The following is a 25,757-nucleotide window of genomic DNA, read 5'->3' on the forward strand; positions in this document are numbered from 1 at the left end:
AGAACATTTTAGATATCATTACTCACGAATCAGGTGACATCATGGGACTTATAATACAGGAGCCATTGGCAGGTAGTGACATTTCAGTCATCACTTGGAAGGTAAAGAAAGATGTTGCAGTAGTTAAAAGTAAAGATGTGGGTTTTAATTTCAGAAAAGGGAAAGGCAGTTTAAGATATCGCATCTATCTATTCAGTGGATTGCAAAGGGAAGGCAAATTCACTAGAATTATAAGATACCTTTAAAGCAATATCATAGAAATCACAAATGCAAATATATCATTAAGAAATTATAGTCCAAGGAGGTTGCTGAGAGGGTGAACATGGAGCTAGCCAATCTAACAGAGCAAAAATAAATGGCATGGGAAAGTTACAGAGAAATGAAAAATACTGAAGCCTATAACCACTGCAAATTAACTTGTAATAGTACCAAAGATTAAGGTTTGAGGCCAAGGCTGAGTGCAAAAGCACTGGCTAAGACAGCAAAGATAAGGAGATTTTCGTGTATGTGAATATAGACAAGAAAACAAATCAGATCGGACCCTTGTGTACCAGGTGTGGGAAAGTCTTAGATAACCCAGCTGATGTTTGAAAAAATTATATTTGACAACAGAAAACATGAAATTAATAGGTTGTTCACATCTCTCCCAAGTCCATACTGATGAAAGGCCCTTCATTCTGATGAGAGGCTGTGCAAGTGAGGCTAAGACATATGAAATTAGTGATTTCAAAATTACAATGACTGTTTAATAGAAAAACTTATAAGCCTAAAGGCAGCTAAATCTCCTATAGTTGACAGTATATATATCCAGTAATTTTGAGGAAGGTGGCCAGAAAGCATAGTGAACCATTGAGGTTAATTATAAGGGCATCGGACTTGGGAGTGGTTCCTTTGGAATGAAAAAATGCAACGTATCACCAATACATAAAGGCGAATAAGAGTGAATCAGGAACTACAGGCCAGTTAGTCTGACTTCAGTGGTAGGGAAAATCTTGGAGGCAATCATTAAGATTGAAATCTTGTGCTTTTACATAGAAATGGCATTCTGAAGGACGCACAACATGCTTAACTAACCTTGTAATGTATTTTGACACAGTTACTCATTGAGTTGGATGTAGGGAACAATTTCATGTTTTTCTTTTTTTTTTTTTTTGGGAAGGCATTTAACTCAGACCCTTATAAGAGTTTACTCTATAAACTGGAACATTGTTTAGATTACTGGAAAGGTTCAAATTTGGACTGCACGGCAAAAGGAACAGGGATGTGATTAATGGATATTCTTCAAATTGGTGTAATGTCAGAATTGTGGTTGTGCCAGAGTATAAACAAGAACATTATAATTTTTTTTTTTTTTTTGTTAGTTGTTGGCACATCGGCTTCTGTGGCCATAATGCACCTCCCAAGGTTTTTACACGACTCTGATCCAAGCCTGAGGCGGGATTCGAACCCACGACCTTTGGGTTGCCAGGCAGGCACTTTACCCACCCGGCTAACCCAGTCGGCTCTGGAACATTATAAATGAGGCCCCCCCCCAAGGTCTGGTTCCTGGACTACTCCGAACTTGTTTCTGATTTTCATATATGACAATAACGAAGGGATATAGAGTGGATGTCAAAATTTGCAGATGATGTAAAGATTGGGAGAGTTAATAATGATCACCCAGTAGTGCTCCTTCAGGATGACTTGAACAGGCTTTAAGAATGGTCAAGAAAGTGGAAAGTATGTTTTAATGCAGCAAAATGGGAAAGCAACCACAGACTAATTTATACACTTGTGGTGGGGTGTTGGATTAACAACAATAGATCAAGAAAGGGATTTGGGAGTTATGATATAGGCAGACATGAAGTTCTGTGAGAAGTGTGAACAGGCGGTAAAAAAAACCCATGGTGCCCTATCAATGATTTTTAAAACAATAGCCTGTAGAGATAGGAAGGTCATAATTCTGGTCATATAGCACAACTGTAATATTGCACTTGGAATACTGTGTCCAAATATGGAGACCTCATCTAAAAAAAGAATTGAGCTTCTTAAAAGTCCAATGGTGGGCAACTCACATCTGGTAATGGTGAGAAGGCAAAAGGAAATCAGGTGCTTTAGAGGGGACCTCATTGAGGTTTATAAAGCTCTGACAGGGGTTAGTAAAATGAATGAAGGAAGAATTTTCACTATTATAAAGAATTCAGAAGTAGGGGCCATAAATTCAAATTCCAGATAGATTGTAGGAATTTTTCTTTTAGCCTATGAGTTTTGATAACTGGAACAAGTTGCCTCTGCAGGTAGTTGAGGCTGGGAGTTTAAAGAAATTCACAGGTCAACTGGCTATTTACCTATGCGAGAAGGAAAGCACAAAACTTTTATTTTCTTCTTATCTTTTTTTTAGCCAGTCCGGACCGCAGCTTCCTTGCACTACATTGCTCATAATAATGCACAGAGCAAGTGAAGTCAAGCTAAAAACCAATTCAGGTGCATGCAATTGGCACCTGAATTGGTGCATTGGCACCAATTCAGGTGCCAATTCCACTATACACAAATATGGAATTGTAAAGAATATTTTTATGGCTGTAATTATAAAATTATTTTTCTCTCTTTGGTGTACAAACTACATAGACCACACTTCCTAGAAGGTTAAAATTCATAAACAATTTAGTGGCAGTGGCTGTATTTCATTTGCTTACCTCCTTTGTTGTCTCCCATAATATAATTGGATAAATCTCATCTGCCTCAGGTAACTTTTTTATATTAAATTTCAACACTCTCTCTTCCACTTTTCACCTAGATATTACAAAATTATTTAGTTTTGTATTATCTGGGTGGAATGTTAGATTTTGTTGAATTTTTGGCATTCCCCTCCCTAAAGAACTCCTCATGCATGAATGTAGATGCAAAATATCTATTTTAGTATGTCGGCAACCTGAGCAGGATCATCAACAGTTAAACCACTGACTTCAAGTGGACCAAGGTGATTCAATACCTTCCTTCTACTGTTTATATAAAATCTATTCAATATCTTAGAGAATAGAGTTAGAATATCATTGAATCATTGTAGAAGAACAGTCGAGTATTAGACCAAACAGAGGATGTAATTTTGGGATCAAATATTCAAATTAAGATAAATCATAGAAAAGTCATAGGAACATAACAAGAAACCATCTTTTGGATTTATCTTGTTAAAAAAAAAAAAAAAAAAAGAGAGAACATATGAAAAAGTACCTAGGAGGGAGAAATTTATAATACATTTAAATAATTTAATTAATTCAGAGAATACTATACTGATTCACATCTGGTAGGCTTCAACAGGAATATTGTATTTATAGGCCAAAAATATATAATATTCTAATAGGTCAAGAGAGAAAGAGTTGTTTTCTAAAAGAGGTGTCAGTACATAAATTAGTCACTACAATTTTTTTTATAATTGCTATATATCTCTATCTGCATTGCTTCTCTCTTTACAGCCAATTCCATTATATTTTTGATTGTTTGAAAACACAATGCCAGTCCTTAATGATTTCTAAATTAAAATTCTGTCTAATCAACTTGTTTTCTCAATGGGAAAGATGTTCTCCTCTTGGGTTTAGTCTGAAAACGTCATCACTGTACTTTGTAAATTAATGTAATCAATTTTCTTTGAAAAAAAAAAAAAAAACAGAACAAAGGTTGTATGTGATGTTGGATCTTCAGTATTCATAAGCCTTTGGCAGTTTGTGTTGTTTCCCTACATGTTATGACTGTTCTGTTATATAACATAACATAACTGAGCTGTTTTGGTTGACACATTGTTACAATCATAACTGTTCCCCACTGTGTTGAAATGCTTGGACTTCAAATGCCACTGAGACAAGAAATTTGATGTGCTTTTTATATCAGGTGAGGTAGCAATGGTTTTATCTCCTAGTAAAAGCAACATACACCTCATGGCCTTAGTAATGCCTTTACACACACACACACACACACACACACACACACACACACACACACACACACACACACACACACACACACACACACACACACACACACACACACACACACACACACACACAGCATAAACAATAAGCATGGGAATGTACAGAATTATTAAACAAATATTAAGTAATTACGTTATTTTAACATCAAATAGTGGGATATTACCAAATTGTTGCTGATAGAGGTTTTAGGCTTAACAAGAAGGTCATCATTAACCAGCAACTCACAAAATTTGTATCAACAAGCTCTCCAGATTAATAGATATAATATTATGGAAAGTTTAAATAATATTATAGTCATTAATAAAAAATTACTTACATGGCTGCAGTTTGAAGTACTGGAAGCTTTATTATTCTTGATTAACATATCAGCAATTTCATGAAATCCTGATTTCACTTTAGGCACTGAACTTTTTGGAGGAATTAAGTTATTTGTATTCTCCTGTAATAAGTACATAAATAAATAAAATTATGTTATATAAGCATAAGACAGGCATTCCTCTCAGTTGAAAATGCAGAATATACACTGTGCTGCCACTTTATTAGGTACACCTACCTAGTAGCTTGTTGAGCCTCCTTTAGCCTTCAAAAGAACCTGAATTCGGCTAGGAATGAATTGAACAAGATGCTGAAAACATTGTACAGGAACAGACATGAGTGTCACGCAGTTCCTTGAGATTCGACAGAGGCATAGGCCTGCAGTGAAACAACCCTTTCCAGATTATCCCAAATATGTTCAATAGAATTGAGATCCAGGGACTCAGCGGGCCATTGCAGCAAAGAAAAGTCATTGTCATGTTCCTAGAACTATTCCATAGTGATTTGAGCTTTGTGCACTGGTGCATTATCTTGCTGGAAGTAACCATCTGACTGAGGATAAACTGTCAACGTGAATGGATGCACTTGGTCAGCAACGATGTTTAGGTATGATGTGGCATTCAGACGTGAATCTATGGGTATCAATGGACCCAACGTTTGCCAAGAAAACATTCCCCACACCATAACACTGCCCCCACCTTTTTTTTTTTTTTTTTTTTGGTGGTAGTTGGCGTGTCGGCTTCTGTGGCCATAATGCACCTCCCAAGGTTTTTGCAGTACTTTGATCCAAGCCCAAGCGGGATTCGAACCCACGACCTTTGGATTGCTAGGCAGGTACTTTACCCACCCGGCTAGCCCAGTCAGCCTGCCCCCACCACCTTGCACGGTAGTCGTCAGACATGACAGGAACTTCAACTCGTCAGACCAAGCAACTGTTTTCCAATCCTCGATAGTTCAGTGCTGGTGTTGCTGTGCCCACAGGAGGCATGCTCTCTTGTTCTTCATTGATAACAAAGGTACGCAATGTGGCCATCGGCTGTTGTAGCCCATCCGCGACAAAGTGCGACTAGTGGTCTGTTGCGATATTTTGTTCTGCGCACCAAGGTTGTATTCTGACATGATGTGCGGCATTGTGGCCCGTCTGTTTGCTTGCGCAATTCTAGCCATCCTCCTCTGATCTCTCTCTCATCAACAAGTGATTTTCTTCCACAGGAGTGCTGCTGAGAGGATGTTTTCTGTTCGTAGCACCATTCTCAATACACCCTCGAAACTGTGGTGCACGAAAAGTTCAAGAGAACTGCCGTTTCAGAGATGCTTTGTCCAGCATGTCTTGCACCTACTACCATGCTACATTCGAAGTCCATTAGATCACTCCTTTTCCCCATTCTTGCTACTGTTTGCATGCTTAACTGATACTAGAAAGGTTGTTCTGCTGCATTTATATCCACAACTGTGGTTACGTGACTTGCAACATTGCGGGACAAACCATTTGTGTGCACTGCAGGGGTATACCTAATAAAGTGGCAGCACTGTATATAGCATAGTATGCTATGAATGCTATTTGAAAATTAAGGGATGATAAGGTATTTTTATCATAAGACACCATGGAAAATGAAATAATACATAAATTAAAGCACATTTTGTGCAGTACTTTTTTCACACAGTCACCAATCACATTCAAACACTTCTCATGCATGTGAGAAATGCAGTCATACCTCTGTCATAAAAGTTAGGAACATCCTCGTTCAACTAGGGTTCAATGCACTATTTGTTATTCAAAACTTGAGTTGGGGTCAAAGAAGCCATATGGCATTGTGAAGTAATCATATGTCTCTTGTAAAAAATTAGCATCATTTTGATATGCCTAATTGCAAATATTGGGCATGAAAAATTCAATTCCACATAAAAAAAAAATTATATATATATATAATTATGTTCTAAACAGGGATTAAAAATAGCTAATTTTAGATCAGATGTGGACAGTTACTTTTATTCCTGGGACTAGATGGAGAAAATGCTGAAGTGACAGTAGGCTGGAGAACAATAAAAAACAACTGTGGTTTGGAAAAATAGTTTCTTCTTTGAATCGACACAGCATTTTATAATTTGGCATTTCTCAATAAGCTTTGGGCTATGAAAGTTAAACAGCAGTTTTATCATGAATATATACTTATGAATAATAATAATAGAATACCAAGTTCGTCACAGTAGCATTAAATATCCTGAAATCACCAGAGTTACTTCACTCTTGCACTTCACTGCCTCACCTCCCCATAAAGAGAGATAATATTTCTAGTGAGTGCTATTATCGATATAGATCATTTCAGGGATCACCATCCTAATAAAGGGCAATAATCCCTGTACAGTAATCTTAAGGGAAATTGCTATTTATTTGAAATGCAAGAGTGAACTAACTCCTGGTGATTTTCTTCAGTGTAATGTGGGATATTTTATGTTTTTTATGGTAAACTTAGTTTGCCATTAGACACACACTGCATCTGATTTGAATATTATAAGTGGCTTGTTTAAACCTTAGGGAAGTACACATTTTTTGTAAAATCAGTGAGTATGCCTATCTGTAAAGATGCCATTTATCAGTGTATTCATTTTTAAAATGAATACACTGATTAAAATGAATACACATATTATCATTCATCTCTTTCTTGGCGATTCCCTTCTATTTCTGACTCTCTCTCTCTCTCTCTCTCTCTCTCTCTCTCTCAGGGATAACTCAGAAATTTTTTTTTGGCTGGTGCAGCAAAAGTCTCAGGCTTCCTTGCACTGTATGGCTAACAACAACAATAATAACAAAATAAACCCAAAAATAATCAAAGGAAAATGCAATTTATTATCAGAATGATTAACAAATAATAATTTATAAAATCTGAAATATCCTCCATTGTTGGCAATACATAAATTCACTTTTTTGATCATGTTGCAAGCAGTGCAACAAAGAAAATGTATCAATACACTCCTGACTGTATTTTCAGTGCTTACTTCATGGATTGCTCCCATAAGCTTCCTACTTTAATAATCCCCATAAAAAGATGTCTAGTGATGTTAAATCAGGAGACCTAGGTGGCAAGTCCTTGTGATATGATTTGATTCCCAAATAACAACATTTACTGAAATGTCTAGCAACATTTCAGTAAGTACTGAAATGTTGCTAGACATTTCATCTCAAGTACTGAAATGTCTAGCAACATTTCAGTACTTGAGTAGGTTGTCACACCCTGTAAATGCCATTATGATGCCTTAGTATAGGACATCAAGGACAATAGTTTGTTCAAAATATATGGGCCCATATTCCCACAGTATGCAATACCATAAACAAATTTTTTGGACTCTTAAGGTTGTTTTGTAAAAAAAATTGGAAGATTTTCAGCACTCCATATTCTCCAGTATTGACTGTTGATGCAGCTATTAAGGTGAAACCATGCTTCATCAGTTAAACAGATTTTATCCAAAATATCAATACCTCCACAACAAAGTAAACATTTAAACCACAAAAGTACCCTAATATTTTAACATTATCCTGAAATTGAAGCTCATGCACACTGCAAATTCAATATAAAAAATTTTTTTAGGAGAGTGATGAGCAAAATTTCTTGTCTGACCAATTTTATTGGGATAATATGATGCAGTTATTGTTATTTGGTTTTTTTTTTTTTTTAGGAGCATTAGCAACTAAGGCCATATTGCTCCGGGAATATGCGGTGGTCATTCCCTGACCTTTCCGCATCCTCCGTATTTGGTGGTGACAGGCTCGAACCCCGGTCTAATCAAGAAGCGTGTGCTACGCACTGCTGCTCCTTCCCACCTGGCTACGGAGGTGCATATGATGCAGTAACAAAGGAACTGGATGCAAAAAATAACTTTGATATTATATATTTGGATTGCAAGAAAGTACTGATACTGTTGCACATAAAATACTGCTGTACAAATTGGAGCAGTGTGGCATTAAGGGCAAATTACTGCTATGCGTAATGGTTGAGTGGAAGAAGACAGAGTGGTTATCAATGGATGCTGCTCCTCAAGGACTAATATTATTAGTGGAGTCTCATAGGGTTTAGTGCTGGCCCATTATTGTTTTCTGTATTTATTAATAATATTGATGAAAGTATACTAGACTTAATGTCTAAATTTGCAGATGATACAAAGGTTGGCGAGTAATCAAGTTAGGCTACTGCAACAAGATATGGAAAAATTAGGCAGATAGGCTAAGAAATGGCAGCTGAAATTTAACACTGAATGTAAGGTACTGCATATGGGTAGCAGTGCTCCCAGATGAACATACCGACTATGTCATACTGCACTCAGGGTAGTGAAAAACCGAAAAAATATCTTGAGGTAATTTTGCAGTAAGATATTATTAAAGTTCTTTGAGCAGTATAGCCAGGCTACACTGCTCAAAGAACAGAGGGGTGTTCTTAACAAGAAAGGCTTCAGTTCTACAAACTGCAACATCTGGGGGGTCTAAGCACCTGTGAGATGATCTGATTGGGGTGTTTATAGTTTTGAATGAATTTAGCAAGCTCAATGCTGATGGGATTCTTCTTCATGCTCAGATCATGTACATGAAGGAACATAAATTCAAACCGAGGACGGGTGATTGTTGGAATAAATTCAAGGATGGACTAGACAAAGCATTGGAGAGGATGGGACAGGTGATGTGGTAAGGTTTTTATTTATTTATTTATTTTTTCTGATTATGCTTTCTTGCACCATTTATCTTGTTGGGGGTGAGTGATACAAGTTAGACTCGTGGACTGCCTGAAAACAAAGTATGGAGGATGCTGGAAAAGGTTGAAGAAACCAAATCTTTAAGCTTAAGGGTGCGTTAACGGAGACTCTCCATAGATTTTGATGTAAGCAGCCAATCCAAATCTGCAGGATCTTTAAGCCGAAGTTGAGCAGGCACACTCCATTTGGTCAAGGGAGAATGATGCCTTGCAGCGAAAACCTTGCGGAATAATACAGTGTGACTTGCAATGGTGGGTAAAGTGAAGGTACTGTCTGTAGCGGGCTATGAAGATAAAATTTTCTGTAGTTCCACAGTAACGTCATATGCATGGGGCCACAGGCAGTACAAATAAAACTAAATAGGCCTCTTGTTCCAGGATTCATAGATAGGAAGTGTGAATATTGTTCTCCACTAGAGGAACGGAAATAATAATGAAAATTGCAGGTACAAGCAAGGTAGTAACTTTAATAGAAACTACAGGTACAAATTAAAGTAAACAAATGAATGGAATAAATAAAAAAAAAAGTACTTTTGATTCTGAGGGACTCTTCATCAGCTGGAACATAAATATTAATATGAAACAAAGAATGCCCAGGCATGGTCACGTAGGGCAAACAAAGCATTACATGAGTGTAAGCAACAGTAGGAACAATCAATGGTTAGAACCAGATGCTTGTGGTTGTGAATTCAGGGCATGCACCAACGTTTTAACATAATCCACAATTACCGCCTCTGTTGCAGTTAAAAGTACTATTACAACCGGATATAAGGAGTGATTCAAGCCATAATATTATATATACTCCTTATATTCGAGCCGGATATAAGGAGTGATTCGACGATTTTGATATCTCGATGGGGGTCAAGGTTGTGTTGAGATGACCAATATTTTGATTGGTCATCTGAACCGATCTGATTCTGAGTACTCTGCAACAGCAGAGTACTCAGAATCAGATCGGCCACCTTGCCTTTTGCAACTTTTACCTGCAATTTTCCTTATTTCAATTCCTTCGGTGGAGAACAATATTCAAGATCTATGGATCCTGGAGCAAGAGGCCTATTTAGTTTTGGTTGGATACTATGATGTGGTCACAGACAAACTGGTTGCAAAAAATAATTTTGATATCATGCACTTGGATTTCAGGAAAGCTTTTGATACTGTTGCACATGGTACTGTTGTTGCACATGATACTGTTGTACTGTACAAATTGGAGCAATATTACATTAAGGGCAAGTTGCAGCTATGGATAAAGGGATGGTTGAGTGGAAGAATACAAAAAGAGTTGTAAACAATGGACAGTGCTCTCCATGGACTGTTATAAGTGGATTCCCCTAGAGCTCCGTGTTGGGCCCATTGTTATTTTCTATATTTATCATATTGATGAAGGTTGTTGTTGTTTTTGGTTTTTAGGAGCATTAGCAACTAAGGCCATATTGCTCCGGGATATGCGGTGGTCATTCCCTGACCTTTCCGCATCATCCGTATTTGGTGGTGACGGGCTCGAACCCCGGTCTAATCAAGAAGCGTGTGCTACGCACTGCTGCTCCTTCCCACCTGGCTACGGAGGCGCCTATTGATGAAGGTATATCAGTCTTAATGTCCAAGCTTGCAGATGATATGAAGGTTGGCAGGATTGTCATGTCATTACACTACTGCAACAGGATCTAGAAAGGTTGGGCAGATGGGGTGAGAAGTGGCAACTGAAGTTTAACATTGACATATGCCAATTTGCGTGTATGGGTAGCAGTAACTTCAGAGTAACATATAAACTGTGTGTTATTACACTGATAGTGGAGAATGAAAAGACCTGGGAGGGGGGGGGGTAATTATGCAGTCAGATATGAAGTTTTCTGAGCAGTGCATACATACAGGTGCCAGAGCTGCTGATGGGGTTTTTTGTAAATGATATATAGAAATTTTGCTAGCAGGGATAAAGAGGTGATTATCCCTTTGTATAAAGCAATGGAGGCTTCATTTTAGAAAGCAGAGTTGCTAGAATGAGTACAGAGAAGGGCAAAAAGATTGGTGAGAGGAACAAAATGATATGCTTATGAAGAAAGGTTTAAGTTCTGCAAGTTGCAGCACCTGCGAGGCGATCTGATTAAGGTGTATAAGACCTTGAATGGTTTGAGCAAGCTAAATGCTGATGGGGCATAAATTTACGTTGAGGAAAGACAGTCGTGTGGATGTGCGGAGATTTTCCCTTAATCAGCAGGTAGATGATTGCTGGAACAAACTTTTGGATGGGTGAAATGGGAATTGGGATTCACAAGGAACATAAATTTAAATTGAGAGGGGGATAATTGTAGACTAGATGCCTGAAAATTTTCTTTTAGTCAAAGTATGATCAACTGTTAGAATAAATTCTCATCTACTCTTGACTGGAGATAGAAATTTATTCCAACTTAGCTGTATTTAAGGAGAAATTGGACAAATACTCAAAAGCATAAGGTAAATGAAGTGAGGATAGGTCACACTGATTTCTTTATTTTATTTTTAATTTAATGCATTGATTTTATTCTTTTTTTTTTTAAATTTTTAGTTGGTGCTAACTAAGCTTGCGACCTTGCATAATTTTTGCCATTACTAATAACTAAATACCATGAGGGGCAACCAGGGCCAGCTTAAGGCACAATTGAGCGGTTCCCCTGAACAGGACACCAAAATTTAGGGGGTGCAAAATGCCCTCTGAAAATTCACTGATTTGCTGTAAATTTCAAGTCGGAGAGAGCACACCAAAAAATCTCGCATAGAGCGCTGATAGACCTGGAGCCATTTCTGGGAGCAACTCTCTCCAATAAAGGTTTTATTAAAATCTATAAGAATAAAATATTTACACTTAAAATCAGTCCATAAAAGGATATCTAAAAGTATTTTGTTATATCATCCATAAAAGGATATCTAAAAGTATTTTGTTAAACTAATTGCAACAATTGTAAAGCAGTTATTAATCAGTCCAAACTAGAGTTTGAACAGGCTAAGAGTAGAGTAGAAAACTTGCTTCTTGCCCTAATGGTAGCCGAGCATTCTGATCTCTTGCCAAAGCTATTGGCCGCAACTTTTGCCCGTCTCTGCTCCCACCTCTGTCCAAACCAGATGGTTCTGTTGTCACTTCAGCCAAGGATAAAGCTGACCTGCTAGCATCCCATTTTTCTTCCAGCTCATGTATTAATGATCTTGGTAAAACATCTCCCACAATTCCCAACATGCTCCATTCAATGCCTCCTATGGTCTTCCGTCAAAAGGATATCAGAAGGATTTTGATGAATCTTGATGCTAAGAAAGCCCCAGGTTCCAATGGTATTTCTCCACTTGTTCTCAAAACCTATGCTCCTGAACTGACTCCTATTCTTTGCCGCCTTTTTTCACTTCTTATTCCAAAGGTGTTTTTCCTTCTGCTTGGAAATTTGCTCATAAGCATAGGAGCAGAAGAACAAAAGGATTCTTCTGCTCCTATGCTTATCTTTAGCGACACTCCGATTTCCAGGCAAAATGATATATCTCTTTTGGGGATTACCCTGACTTCTAATCTCTCTTGGCACAAGCACATTACAAATATTGCTTCCTCTGCATCTAAAAAACTTGGTTTTCTCTTTCGCTGTCGGTGTTACTTTTCTTCCAAACAGCTGCTCACTCTGTATAAATCGCAAATCCGCCCTGCCATGGAATATTGTTCCCACATCTGGAGTGGTGCCCCCAAAACCTCTCTCAGGCTTCTTGATTTCATTCAGAAGAGGGCAGTTAGGTTAATTAATGATTCATCTCTAACAGAGTCTCTCTCTCTCCACTCGCTTTCTCATAGATGTACTGTTTCTGCTGCATGCCTCTTTTACAGATACTTCTATGGGCACTGTTCTTCTGAATTGGCTTCTATAATTCCCACTCTCTCTTTCAAAACAGTCCGAACATGAGCCGCCACCAGCCAACATCCATTTACTGTCCAACTTCAAACCCACAGAACCAACTTTTCATCTTCCTCATTTATTCATTCAACTGCCGTTTTCTGGAACAACCTTCCTTCATATGTATTTCCTGAAAATTACAATCTACAGAAGTTCAAGTCCAATGTCAACAAATATCTTCTTTCGTCTTCTCAACCTCCAACCCAAGCACGGTACTACGTACTATAGGTTCTGATACCTCTCGTGTTTGGGGTTCACATAAAAAAAAAAAAAAAAAATTATCTTAAGAAAAGCACCATTAAAAATTCACAGTTTTTGAAAAATCATGGAAATCAAGTCTAGAAAAAATCTTGTAACACATGCTGCTTACAATGATATACATGGAAATTATAATTTTTTTTACTATTTGTAATGTTTTTATACTTGCCTCTTGGAAAACTGTCTTTTCTGCAGTGGCTAATCTGTCAGTTGCAATTCCAGTATCTTCATAGAAGTCTGCCCTTTTACTAGCAGGCACAGAACAATAATCATCTTTCTATAGATAGGGTTAAATGTCAAAATTATCTCAATATGAAGCCAACTAAATTAAATATACTGTATACTGAAATCAACAAAACAAGTATTGAAATAAGACCAATATGATACCACAAAAATGGCTTTGCATAATTATATATTAAATGCAGCATTATTTATAGATTGTTATCAATATCATTCCAGCATTAATATCAAATATGTCTGAGTAATGCACTTCTGATAGCACAGAACAGGAAAATCAATAGGAAATAAACAAGGGGACATCGGTAAGTCACAAAAAAAAAAAACACTGCTAAATAAATACTAAATGAATGGTTGAGTTTCAAACAACAGATGAAAGAACATTGGACAGTGGCATAATATGCTACATTTTTCACTCTGAAGCATCTCATTCGCCCCAGACCAAGACATTTAAGACCATGCCATTCTTCCCGTGCATTTCCAAAATGCCTGAAGATATCCCGGCACATCAAATTGTGCATTTGTGAAAGAACTTAGGGACTCAATTTGCAGAAAACAGAATGGTTACTGAGAAGTATAGTGTATGCAATTCAAGAGACTATTAATGATCACTTGCTCAATTTACATTTTTGGTACACTTAAACAACAGCTTGGTGACAAACATTTTTCTGACAATTCAGAAGTTGCAAATGATGAATAGCATTGTTTATGACAACAACCCATGATGAAACATGTTTCATTATGCATTGCTGATCAAACAAGTGTATAAATGTTTTTGGTGGTTATGTTAAATGTTAAGTTCAGTTCCAGCTTACCCCCATCCTTAATGGCTGTTTTTTGTATTGACAGACCATCATCCTTCCTAATCTTTCCTTAAATTTATTCAAAACCACCAACTTCCACAACAGCAGACAGAAGTTTATATTATTATATCATTGAACCAACTGAAAGAAAATGAACCGATTTATTTTTTAGAAACTAAGAAAAGTACCTACACACGTCAATATTTTTGATACCTTAAATGTATAAATAGCATATGTTAGTTTTTTGTAACAAGCTGATGTTCCCGCAATTTTTTGTGATTCACTTCCATGATGTAATATTTTCTCAAAAAATGAATCAGCTGAGTACAGTTTATGATGTTTCTAATTATGTCATTTCACCACATGTCCAATATTTTTTAATGTGGTTTTCTATATATAAGTTACAAATTTTTACTGTAATGACATGAAAATTGAAGGATGTGAAAAAAATTCATTTTTTGTTTTTATAATGATCAGTGTGTCAGTTTGTTGTACCATTATGCAGGATCACAATCTGATGTAACTCTGTACCAATTTTTACAGTGCACTCATAATCGTATATAAATCACTTCCAATCCTAGAAAACAACCAGCAAGTACAGATGCAAAACATTTCAATGCAGGTGAACATGTGATGTACATAGGTCAAGCAAAGCAGTTACCACAAATCACTGTAATGAAAATTCATACAATTCTGCTAGAATCATGAAAGATGGACTTCATATTATGGAGAATAAGAAGAACATATTAAAACCGTAGATTACAAGTAGTTGTTGTTGTTATTTGGTTTTTAGGAGCATTAGCAACTAAGGCCATATTGCTCCGGGATATGCGGTGGTCATTCCCTGACCTTTCCGCATCCTCCATTACAAGTAGTGGATGATAATTTAATTCCAGGATTGGATGACTTGATATCTCTTGATGTTCACTGATTCTTGTTCAAAGAAAAAACTGGACAACAAAGCCATGCTCATCATGGTTGTTGTTGTTATTTGGTTTTTAGGAGCATTAGCAACTAAGGCCATATTGCTCCGTCTCATCATGGATACAGGATGTGACTTCATTAACCTTCATTATGAACTAGATCTGCCAAGTAAACATCCAGTTAACTTGGGTAGATCTATCTGATAATTCTTGTGTTTTTTGTTGCCAAATCCAATTTCATTATTACATCCATTGTACTAGTCTTTTTGCATGTTCAACACTTACTATTGCTATCTGACACCAACAGCTGTTGCCGTTGGTATCAGATAGCAATAGTAAGTGTTGAACTGACACCAACAGCTAAGAACAGAAGGTCCAAGACAAAGTTTCACTGATTACATTCTCTATCAAGTCAAAGCTGTAGATGGGGAGGAAATTCAGAGCCCTTTTCCACCTAACTAAATGTGTTATACCACTGGACACAGATAAACATTAAAAATAAACCAAAAATACACCACAAGCTAATCTATCTCAGCATACTACCAGTTAAGATTTAAAGTACTGCCTTGTACACATAATTTTTAAAATGAATACTAAACTTATAATTATACTATTAAGTCCTAATATCTCACATATTCTTGTCACACATTCTCAAATATATTTTAATAGTCAAAATTTAAAAAATAATTCATTACCAAATTAAAGATACAAGTAATATAAAGATCTACAATAAGGTTCCGGTTTTATTCTTTGGTGATTAGGTTGTTAAATCAGTAAATTCCCTTCCCTTCCCTTCTCAGTGACATGCTTTTTTTTTTTTTTTTATGTATATATATCTCTCTCTCATTTAAATCACTTTGTTCAATTTCCTGTCAAATTAATCAGAGAATAATTAGAGAGAAGTGGGTGGGGCAACTGCCTTTAGCTAATAAAGAAAGACAACAAAAGAACCACGGCAAACTATGGGACACTTAACCGGACAAACTGGTTTGCCGCTACCAGTTTATCCCTACAATCTCGATAAACAGATGATGCATGTTATTGGTAGCTGCAGTAGAAGTTGAGAATGATATATTGATTGACATGTAGGCGTGACAGACAATATACTGATTGGTGCATGAACACAACAGACGATAACATCAGCGCTAAGTGACTGATTGACATTATGATATGTATATATATATAAAGGATCTTTATTTCTTTTTTAACCTAATTATTAGCATTAGCATAGGCATTTGATGCAAGAAAGCAAGCTTATGCAGCATCAGCCAAAAAAAAAAAAAACCCACTTCCACTTCACCCCTCTGTTCGTTCAAAATACCTGTCCAGCTGAGCCTTAAACTTATTTAGGCTATCAACCTCCACCACAAGGGATGGCAGTCTGTTCCACCAACCAACCACCCGCTGGCTAAAGGCAAATTTCCGCACGTCTATCCTACATCTGTCTTTCCTCAATTTGAATTTATGCCCTCTCAGGTGATTTTTCTGAGCTAGAGGAAGAATCCCATCAGCATTGAGCATGCTTAAACCATTCAAGGCTTTATACACCTCTATCAGATCACCTCGCTGGTGCCTAGTCTCCAGACACTGTAATTTGCAAAACTTAAGCCTTTCTTCGTAAGAGCACCCCTTTGTTCCATTCACTAATCTTGTTGCCCTTCTCTGTACTCGTTCCAGCAGCTCTACATCCTTCTTGAAATGAGGCCTCCAGACCTGTATACAGTACTCTAGGTGTGGCCTGACCATTGCCTTATACAATGGAATAATCACCTCCTTATCCCTGCTGGAAAAATTCCTGTATATCATTGACAATACTCCATGAGCTACTCTTGCAGCCCGTCTGCACTGCTCAGAGAACTTCATACCTGCCTGCACAATCACTCCCAAGTCCCTTTCATTCTCTACCACTGTCAGTGTAGTACCACAGAGTTGATACGTTGCTCTGGGGTTGCTTTTTCCCATGTGTAGTACTTTACATTTGTCAATGTTAAACTTCATTTGCCACCTCTCAGCCCATCTGCTCAACCTTTCCAGATCCTGTTGCAGCAGCATAGTGTCAGTAGTGTCCTTGACAACCCTGCCAACCTTTGTATCGTCTGCAAACTTGGACATTAAGCTTGATATACCATCATCAATATCATTTATAAATACAGAAAACAATAATGGACCCAACACTGAGCCCTGAGGGACTCCACTAATAACATTAGTCCACGATGAGCAGTGTCCATTGATTACCACTCTCTGTCTTCTCCCCCTCAACCACCCCTTTATCCATAGCAGCAATTTGCCTCCAATGTCACACTGCTCCAATTTGTGTAGCAGTCTTCCATGTGCAACAGTATCAAAAGCCTTTCTAAGATCCAAGTATATAATATCAAAGTTATTCCCTGCATCCAGTTCTTTTGTGACTGCATCACAGTATCCAATCAAGTTGGTCAGGCAAGACTTCCCCTTAACAAAACCATGCTGTGTCTGAGCTATAACTGAAGTCTTGTCTAACTGATCCTGCAGTGCTTCTTTAACCAGTGCCTCCATTAATTATTCTATTCTAACCTATATAACAAAAAATAAAGAAATCTTTTCCTTTTTTCTTATGTGGTCAACACATGCAAACCAATAATTTGACTATATGATGTTATGGTCTGTTATGTTAATGCACTAATTATTACATCGTTTGTCACGCCATCATGTCAATCAATATATCGTTCTCAACTTCTGCTTCTGGACCAACAACGCACAGTCTGTTTACAGAGAATGCAGGGAGAAACTGCAATAGTGGCAAACCAGTTTGTCCGGTAAGTTTCCCATAGTTCTCACGTTGGCTTTCTATACCTTAGCCCTGCCTTCTGGATTTAATCGTGTATACCTAAAGAAAGAAAAAACACCCATGAAAGTCTTTTATATATTTATATTACTGGTAGCTTGCTGGCTGGGAATTATTAGTTGTTACATTTTGTACATTATAATTGGCATCTTTAGCCTTGTATGTGCAGCTGTTTGAACTAATTTATACTGTTCTCTTTGACCATGAAATTCTAAGAGACTTCACAATACTGTTCATATTACTCGATTTTCGCTGACCTACATCCACTTCATCTTTTAGTAGAACAGATATTTTTTATCACAATGGGTTATTTCAGCTTTATATTTGATTTAATATTATTAGTAGTACAGTCAGTCCTCATATAACATGTGTTTACAGTACACAAATTCGATCATACAAGATTTATAAATAGGGGAACGATATCGTATATAACACGAACCGAATTCGCTTATGCACAATTTGCCTTTGTGTTTACAAGAAATGGCAGTCAGACGTGGAATCACCCCAACTGAGAGCAACACGATAGGAATGAAGAGAAGATTTTGAAAATGTATTTATGTTTTTTATATCAGTGAAGAGGAAACATATTTCACCATAATAACGTAAAATTCCAGCTATCGGTATTATCGCAAATGCAATTAGATCGAGTTTACTACCAGTTTATAACAGATTCCACTAGCAGGAACGCAACTGGAAATTGTTTTGTGATAGTAATCCCCAGAAATGTACTTTAGTAAAATGTGAGCTAGTGAGGTGTTAATGGAGTTGTCTCTGCCTTTACAGTGTTGTTTATTCAGTTGCTACATGTGCACAGCTTTGTTTATGTGTATCAAGCATGCCTCCTCATTTTGTAATTGTGCTTTATTTCCTAAAAATGAGTAAAATACTTAAAAGGTGTGAAAAAGGAAGTGTCCTGGTGAAGACACTACAGATTCAGAGAGAAAAAGAATAGCAATATCAATAAACAGAGGCGGACTGGATCAAAAATTCTTACCCGGAAAAATTTATAGTGGCCTCATACTAGCGTTTATGGCCAAAATCACACCGGCCTCCGACCCACCGTGGTTTCCCTGGTAAGGCTTATGGCCAGTCTGCCTCTGTCAATAGAGAAAAAATATGAACTTGTGAAACGCTTTGAGTGAAATGAAAGACCATATGATATTGCACATGCTACAGGCCTAAATGAGGCAACACCGAGAATTACAAAGAATGCAGAGAAAATAAAAACAACTTTCATAACAGGAACAACTCAAAGTGTAATTAAAATCCATAGATTAAGACACAAAGAATTGGAAGAGCTTACACAGTATCAGCCATATAAAAAAAAAAAACCCACTACTTGTCTTATTTGTCCATCTATTTTAATATGCCTAATTCTTTTTTAAATTTATTCAAACTACCCACTTCCACAACACTACATGGTAGTTTGTTCCAATAATCAATTACTCTTTGATTGAAAGCAAATTTCTGCACATATATCCTGCAGTCATCCTTTTTTCAATTTATGTTGTCTTGTGTTATCCAAGAAAGAGTTAGAATAAGATTATCATTAAGATTTCTCAATCCATTAAAAGGCTTAAACAACTCAATCAAGTTTCATCAAGTGCTCGGTTTTCAAGTGCTGCAATTTGCAAAACTGAAGTCTTTCATGTGGTAAGCCTTTTTGTCCTTGCCTAATCTGGTTGCTCTTCTCTGCACCGATTCCAAGCAATTCACATGTTTTTTAAAATGGTTTTTCCATACCTATCCAGCACTCAAGATGTGGCCTAGCCATAACTTTATACAAGATAATCAGCTCCTTGTCCCTGATGGAAAAGTTCCTGTATATCATTGACAGAACCCCACAAGCTATTCTAGTATCCTGTCTGCGCACTGTTCAGGAACTTCATGTTGGACTGTACAATTACCCCTATAACCTTCATGTCAGACTGTACAAGGCAATGGAAAACTAGTCTTTCATTCTCCACTACCTTGAGTGTGGTATCACCAAACTGGTATGTTATTCTGGGATTACTGCTAGCCATACCCTGCATTTACTAATGTTAAAGCCTCAACTGACTTTTCTCAGCTCATCTGCCTAATTTTTCTAGGATTTGATTCCTGTCATTAACTATCCTGCCAACCTTTGTATCATCTGGAAACTTATAAAAATAAGCTTGATACACCTTCATCAATATTGTTAATAAATACTGTAAACGGTAAGGGAATCCACTAATAACAATAGTCCAAGAAGGGCAGTGCTCATTTATAACTACCCTTTATCCATTGCAGTAACTTTCTCCTAATGCCACACTGCTCCAATTTGTCTTGTCAATTTCCTCCAATTTTCATGTCAAAAACTTTACTGAAATTTGAATATAATGATGTCAAAATTACTTGCATTCAGTTCCTTTGTTACTGTGTCATAGAAACTAATCAGATTTGTTGGAGGATCCTGCCCCCCCCCAATAGCAAACACATTCTGTGATTTCCATACACACTGGAGTCCCGCTAGTCCGAACTAATTGGGACTGAGCCCTGTTCATTTTAGCCGAATAACTGCAATAATGCAGAAGCAAGCAGAAAAACAGGTTTATTAAGGAATGAATGTATAGTAGGTCTACTAGCATTTGTACGCGAGCGTGACACACCAGAAGCAAACCCTCCCCCTCACGCTATGACTCATTGCACGCAACATTGTGCATTAAATGTGAATGTTTAAATCTTCGCTCCACATTGTAGTTTAGTTTAGTTCAGTCTGCTGCCACAATGGCCACGAAATGGAAACACACAACGTGTACGTTGAAAGATAAGCTGGAAGTTTTGAAAAGGCTGGACAAGGGTGAAAGTGCAACGAAATTGGCAATAGAGTTTGGAGTGGGCAAGGCCACACTAACTGACTGGAAAAAAAAAAAACCGTGCAAAGATCGAGCAGTTTTGTACCTCTAAAACTAACAGAGGTACAAAGAAACTTTTTTGTTACTTGTTTGTTACTTCTGAAAAACGACTTTTGTTCCTGTTTATTAAACACTGATTTATTAATTTTGTATTAGTACAGTACAGCAGGCCCCCCGTTATAACGCGGTTCGCTTTACGCTGATTCGCTATAATGCTGTTCTTATATTATAACCCGTATCTGACTATAACGCTGTCACAGATCACTATAACGCTCTTTTACAGATTGCATTTTTGTCATATTTAACGAAATCTTTCATTTGATGGAGTCGATAGCTTGAAAATGAATACCAAAACAGCATTAAAACGTTTTCCACGCTGACTTGAGAAATTTTCCCACACTCGGTGAAATTTTCTGGCACGCTAATTTAATTGCAGTACAGTGACTTGTTACGTAGTTTCGAGATCAACATTTTAAAAAATGATCAAGTATATTGCTTGTAATATTAGCGTTATGTGCATTTATCCGAAGTCTAGTCATCACTCAGTACAGTATTAGACATCGTGCATAATGGACAGTTTACTCGAACATTGTATCGTAATTAATGCAACTAATGCAGTTACATTTTCAAAGAGTTAATAATGGCCGATAAGAATGAAAAAGCAACAACATCTGGGCGCAGTACGAAGACTATAAATGTAAGAAAAATACTGAATTTGAAAATTAAATTAGACGTTTTGAAGCGAATCGATTCCGGTCAACAACATGTAGATGTGTGCCATAATTTAGGATTTGCAAGTTTAACTGTAAGAACAATTATAAAAAAATAAAGAATTAATTTTAGCAGCAGGAAAGATAGCTGTTCCACTGCAAGCAACTAGGGCTAGGCCGACTATTAGGATTGAAATGGAAAGACTAACTAATTTTATTATAGATAATATCCAATGCAGAATTCAGTTAAGTTAAATATTATTAAAAAAAAAAAAAAAAAAGAGAGAGAGAGAGATTAGCCAATATGATGATCTGAAGAAAACTCACCTAAAAAAAAAAAAAAATGTGGAACCATTTAAAACTGATAAGGGCTGGTTGAATAGATTTAAATTCCAGGGAGAAGCTGCAAGTGCAGAAGGAGCTGAAACTTTCAAAAAAGAACTTGTTAAAATTATTGAAGAGGGGTATTGTGTGTTATACTTCTCTCAACAAGTTTTTAACATAGATGAAGCAGGACTTTTGCAGAAACGAATGCCTAAAAGAAGTTTCATATTGAAAGAAGAAAAAAACATGCCAGGTTTCAAAGCGGCGAAGGATTGGTTGACTTTATTGTCAAGTGGTAAAACGTTGCAGGGGATTTAAAATTAATACCCCTTTTAGTTTATTTGGAAGAGGGCCAAAGTTCAACCCAAAATCGACACATTTTCATAATTACATTCATCAATTAAATTAAATCAATTTAGATCAATTAAATTCATGATTTTAATTGGAATTTTAAGTTTAATTTTGATACGTAAGTAGTTACCACATAATTATATACTTATGTAATGCAGAATATTTTATATGTACAAATATTTGAATATTAAATATTTTTGACCGACATTTGTACATATTTTCACTACCATTTATTATTGATCAGGAAATATCCTATGGCACCGACCGCAACTCACAAATACATATGTTACCTTATGGGAATGCGGCGCTCGCTTAGCACGGATTCACTTAGCGCTCTGTTTTTCCGGAACGAATTATCAGCGTTAAGCAGGGGTCACCTGTACTGCAATAAAATACAATTTTTTTGTGGAATTCTAAATGTTTTTGTACCTTTAATACCATTTAAATTTAACTGGAAAATACAAAAAACGTATATTTTGCAAACTAAAAAATTTCCTCTCTGCCGATCGAAACGTGTTCGGATTAGCGGGAGTACACTGTAATTCCATTCCTATTAAGATTATCCTACAATATTTTATAAGCACTGATTCCATTATTTTCCCTGGAAAAAAATGAAGCTTACATATCTATTATAATTGCTCAAATCACCCTTTGATCAACATTTTGTAAATAGGAGTACAGTAGAGCGTAATTTATCCAGAATAATTAATGTCAGACCTCTTCTGGATAACAGTTTTTCCGGATAATCGAACATAAGGTAAAATTAAATAAATTCTGTTATAATGTATTAAGGTAAAAGAAAAAGACTAAGTAGCATGGAAAAAAAAAAAAAAAAAAATAGCATAAAAAATGTATTTAATTAAAAATAATAACTTATACATAAAAATTCGCACATTTACCCGTATGTATATTTGGATAAGTATTTTACTGCAAATTTTGGGATGTGGAAAAAAATTTAAAGTAATTTTTTAAAATAATGTTCGATTGTTTTTTGTTTTGTTTTGTTTGTAGTGACTTTTTTTTTTTTTTTTTGCTGCTAAATCTCCCAAGTTCCTTAATACAATAGGAATTAAGAAAAGATTCTGAAAATGTATTTATATGTTTTTTATGTGATTGAAGATTTCAGTGAACGGTACATACATTTCACAATAACTCAAAAACCCACAGAATTTCAGCTATCGGTATTATTGCAAATGCAGTAAGACTGAGTTTACTACCTGTTTATAATCGATTGCATTAACAGAAAAGCCCAATAAACCGGAAACTGCAAATTGGTTTTATTGTTTTATAATAGTGACCTCCAGAAATGTGTGAGCTCGCATAAAGTGATAATAATGTGTTTTTGCCTTAACCCTGTGAAAGTTCTTTACAGAAAATTTCATTTTGCCGTTATCATGGTGCAGACTAAGAGAATAAGTGACAGCGGTAGTAGTAAATCTAGCAAGAAAAGGAAAGCGATCAATTTGGATCAGAAAATCAAAATAATAAGGATGTATGAAAATAGTCAAACATTAACAAGTACCGCACGGAATTCAGATTTGTCAGTGCCAACGGTGAACACAATAATAAAGGAGAAAGACAGAATACAAGAAGCGGTGAAGGGGTCTGCACCAATAAAGTCAACTATAATAACCAAGGCTACGAAATACATATCAGTTTTTACAGTACAATAACATGCATTTTTTCTTTCCTTTTATTTTTTCTTTTCTTATGTGCCACTCCGGCTACTTCACCACTGTCCCAAGATAAAGTTTTCAATTGAACTAATTAAAAATATAACTGTTTTTCATTATTCTTCTGTGAACATTATGTGGTTTTTGTAATTTTGGCATATCAGGGATATAGCAGAAATAATTTATTAATCGACACATTTTCATAATTACATTCATCAATTAAATTAAATCAATTAAAATCAATTTAGATCAATTAAATTCATTTTAGAGTTACATAAAATGTAACCGTGCTATTTCTTTTCGTTGACATTTTACATAAAGGTATGTAAAATGGCAATATCAGGTGTCAACAAAACGAAATGGCTCTGAAATGGGCAGAAAATCAGGACGAATGCAATATATTACCGTAAAAAATGGAGAACAATAATAAATCATACAGTTTCAGCCAATATTACTGTATTCTTACCGAATCTGGACTTAAAGTAAACATAATATGAAGTGAAGAATACAAAATATGTCATGGAAAATTGGATTCACAGAAGCAAATAACTAAACTCTATCACTCATGGTTTCGAAGAAAACCGAAAGTCCTAATCCACCTTTCACCAGATATATGATGTAAAAAAAAAACAGACAGAAATACTCTTGTGGCATAATAAACATTTGTCTCAAATACTACCATCAATAAAAAAAAAAAAAAAAAAACTCAGCCTTTCAAAATATTCTGGATAAACAACATTCTACTGTATTTATACAAGCTATAGGAAACTCCCCCAAATCCAGGAATTCTCTCATAATTAGGCTAAGAGTTTGCTTATATCTTTTGTTGCTACTTTTAATGTAATTGAATCCAACCAGTCCTTAAGTGCCTTATTTATTTTTAGTTTCAGCCTTTTATTATATTAAGGTGGTTTTTGTCTCATCATCATTATTAGTATTAGAGAATTGAATATTATAATGAAATATTGAAATTGTTATTAATTAATATTGTCTTATACTGTATTGTATTATTATAATGATTATTATTAATCACAAATTAATGCAAGTTATTTATTAGTTAGTTTAAAAATTAATAAAGCAATAAAAAGTTTCTGCTGTAAGTACTGCCATTGTTTTCTGTGTCAAGCAGAATTTTCATGCAGCTAGGGTCACCAAGAAAAAAAAAAAAAAAGTGTTACATTATTATTTCATGTTAACAATATTTATTACATATACAGACAGAAATATAAATAAATTATGATTTTTTTCATTGAAAGTATTAATTTACAAGTGTTTCCTTAAATATTGCATGAATTTGTTGTTCTGGAATAATACCAAAGTTTCACAAGATAAATATCTCGAATTTAAACTGGGCAGTGCTTAGTAGTTTCATGTTTCCATTTTAAGGTACCAATATTTTTCAAATTTTAAGAAAAATTAATAAACTGTTTTTCATTAAAACCAATGAGTACTTTTAGTTGGCAAACAACATTAAAAAATTCTGAATTATTATAAAAAAAAAAAAAAAACTTAAGTACTGCAATCTACTGGTAAAAGATTAAGCATTAGTGTACTATATGAACAATTTAAGACTTACTTTTTTTTAAATATTAAAAAGTTTGGAATCTGTAAGACTAGACAATATCATTTGTATTACAAAACTGGCTGACAATACTGCAGAGTCAACTCATATCAGTTTGTTATGGAAAATTGTGCATTCTTGTAATAATTAGGGATACAAAATGAATCTATGCAAATGGATCATAATGAGTCACTGCCCATAAACATTACCATACATAAATAAAAAATTTTGAGGTCAAATAAATGTTCTTTGAATTGAAATCAATTTTACCAGACTTGTCAAAGTAATCATCA

At 35.8% G+C, this 25,757-nt stretch overlaps 1 protein-coding gene across 1 annotated transcript in view; it reads right to left on the bottom strand.

The window, feature by feature from the left end:
• Positions 1–25,757, bottom strand: part of LOC150081644 (uncharacterized) — a 66,509-nt gene that overhangs the window by 27,658 nt on the left and 13,094 nt on the right. Inside the window, exons 2-3 of the mRNA XM_090380275.1 lie at positions 13,352–13,459; positions 4,282–4,404 (exon numbers count right to left, since the gene is read on the bottom strand). Coding sequence (XP_090236401.1) covers positions 4,282–4,404; positions 13,352–13,459 — 231 coding nt within the window. The remainder of the gene's footprint in view (positions 1–4,281; positions 4,405–13,351; positions 13,460–25,757) is intronic.

This window comes from Mastigoproctus giganteus, chromosome 8, assembly GCF_048544385.1.
Source record: "Mastigoproctus giganteus isolate SK-2022 chromosome 8, ASM4854438v1, whole genome shotgun sequence".
Taxonomy (NCBI): Eukaryota; Metazoa; Arthropoda; class Arachnida; order Uropygi; family Thelyphonidae; genus Mastigoproctus; species Mastigoproctus giganteus.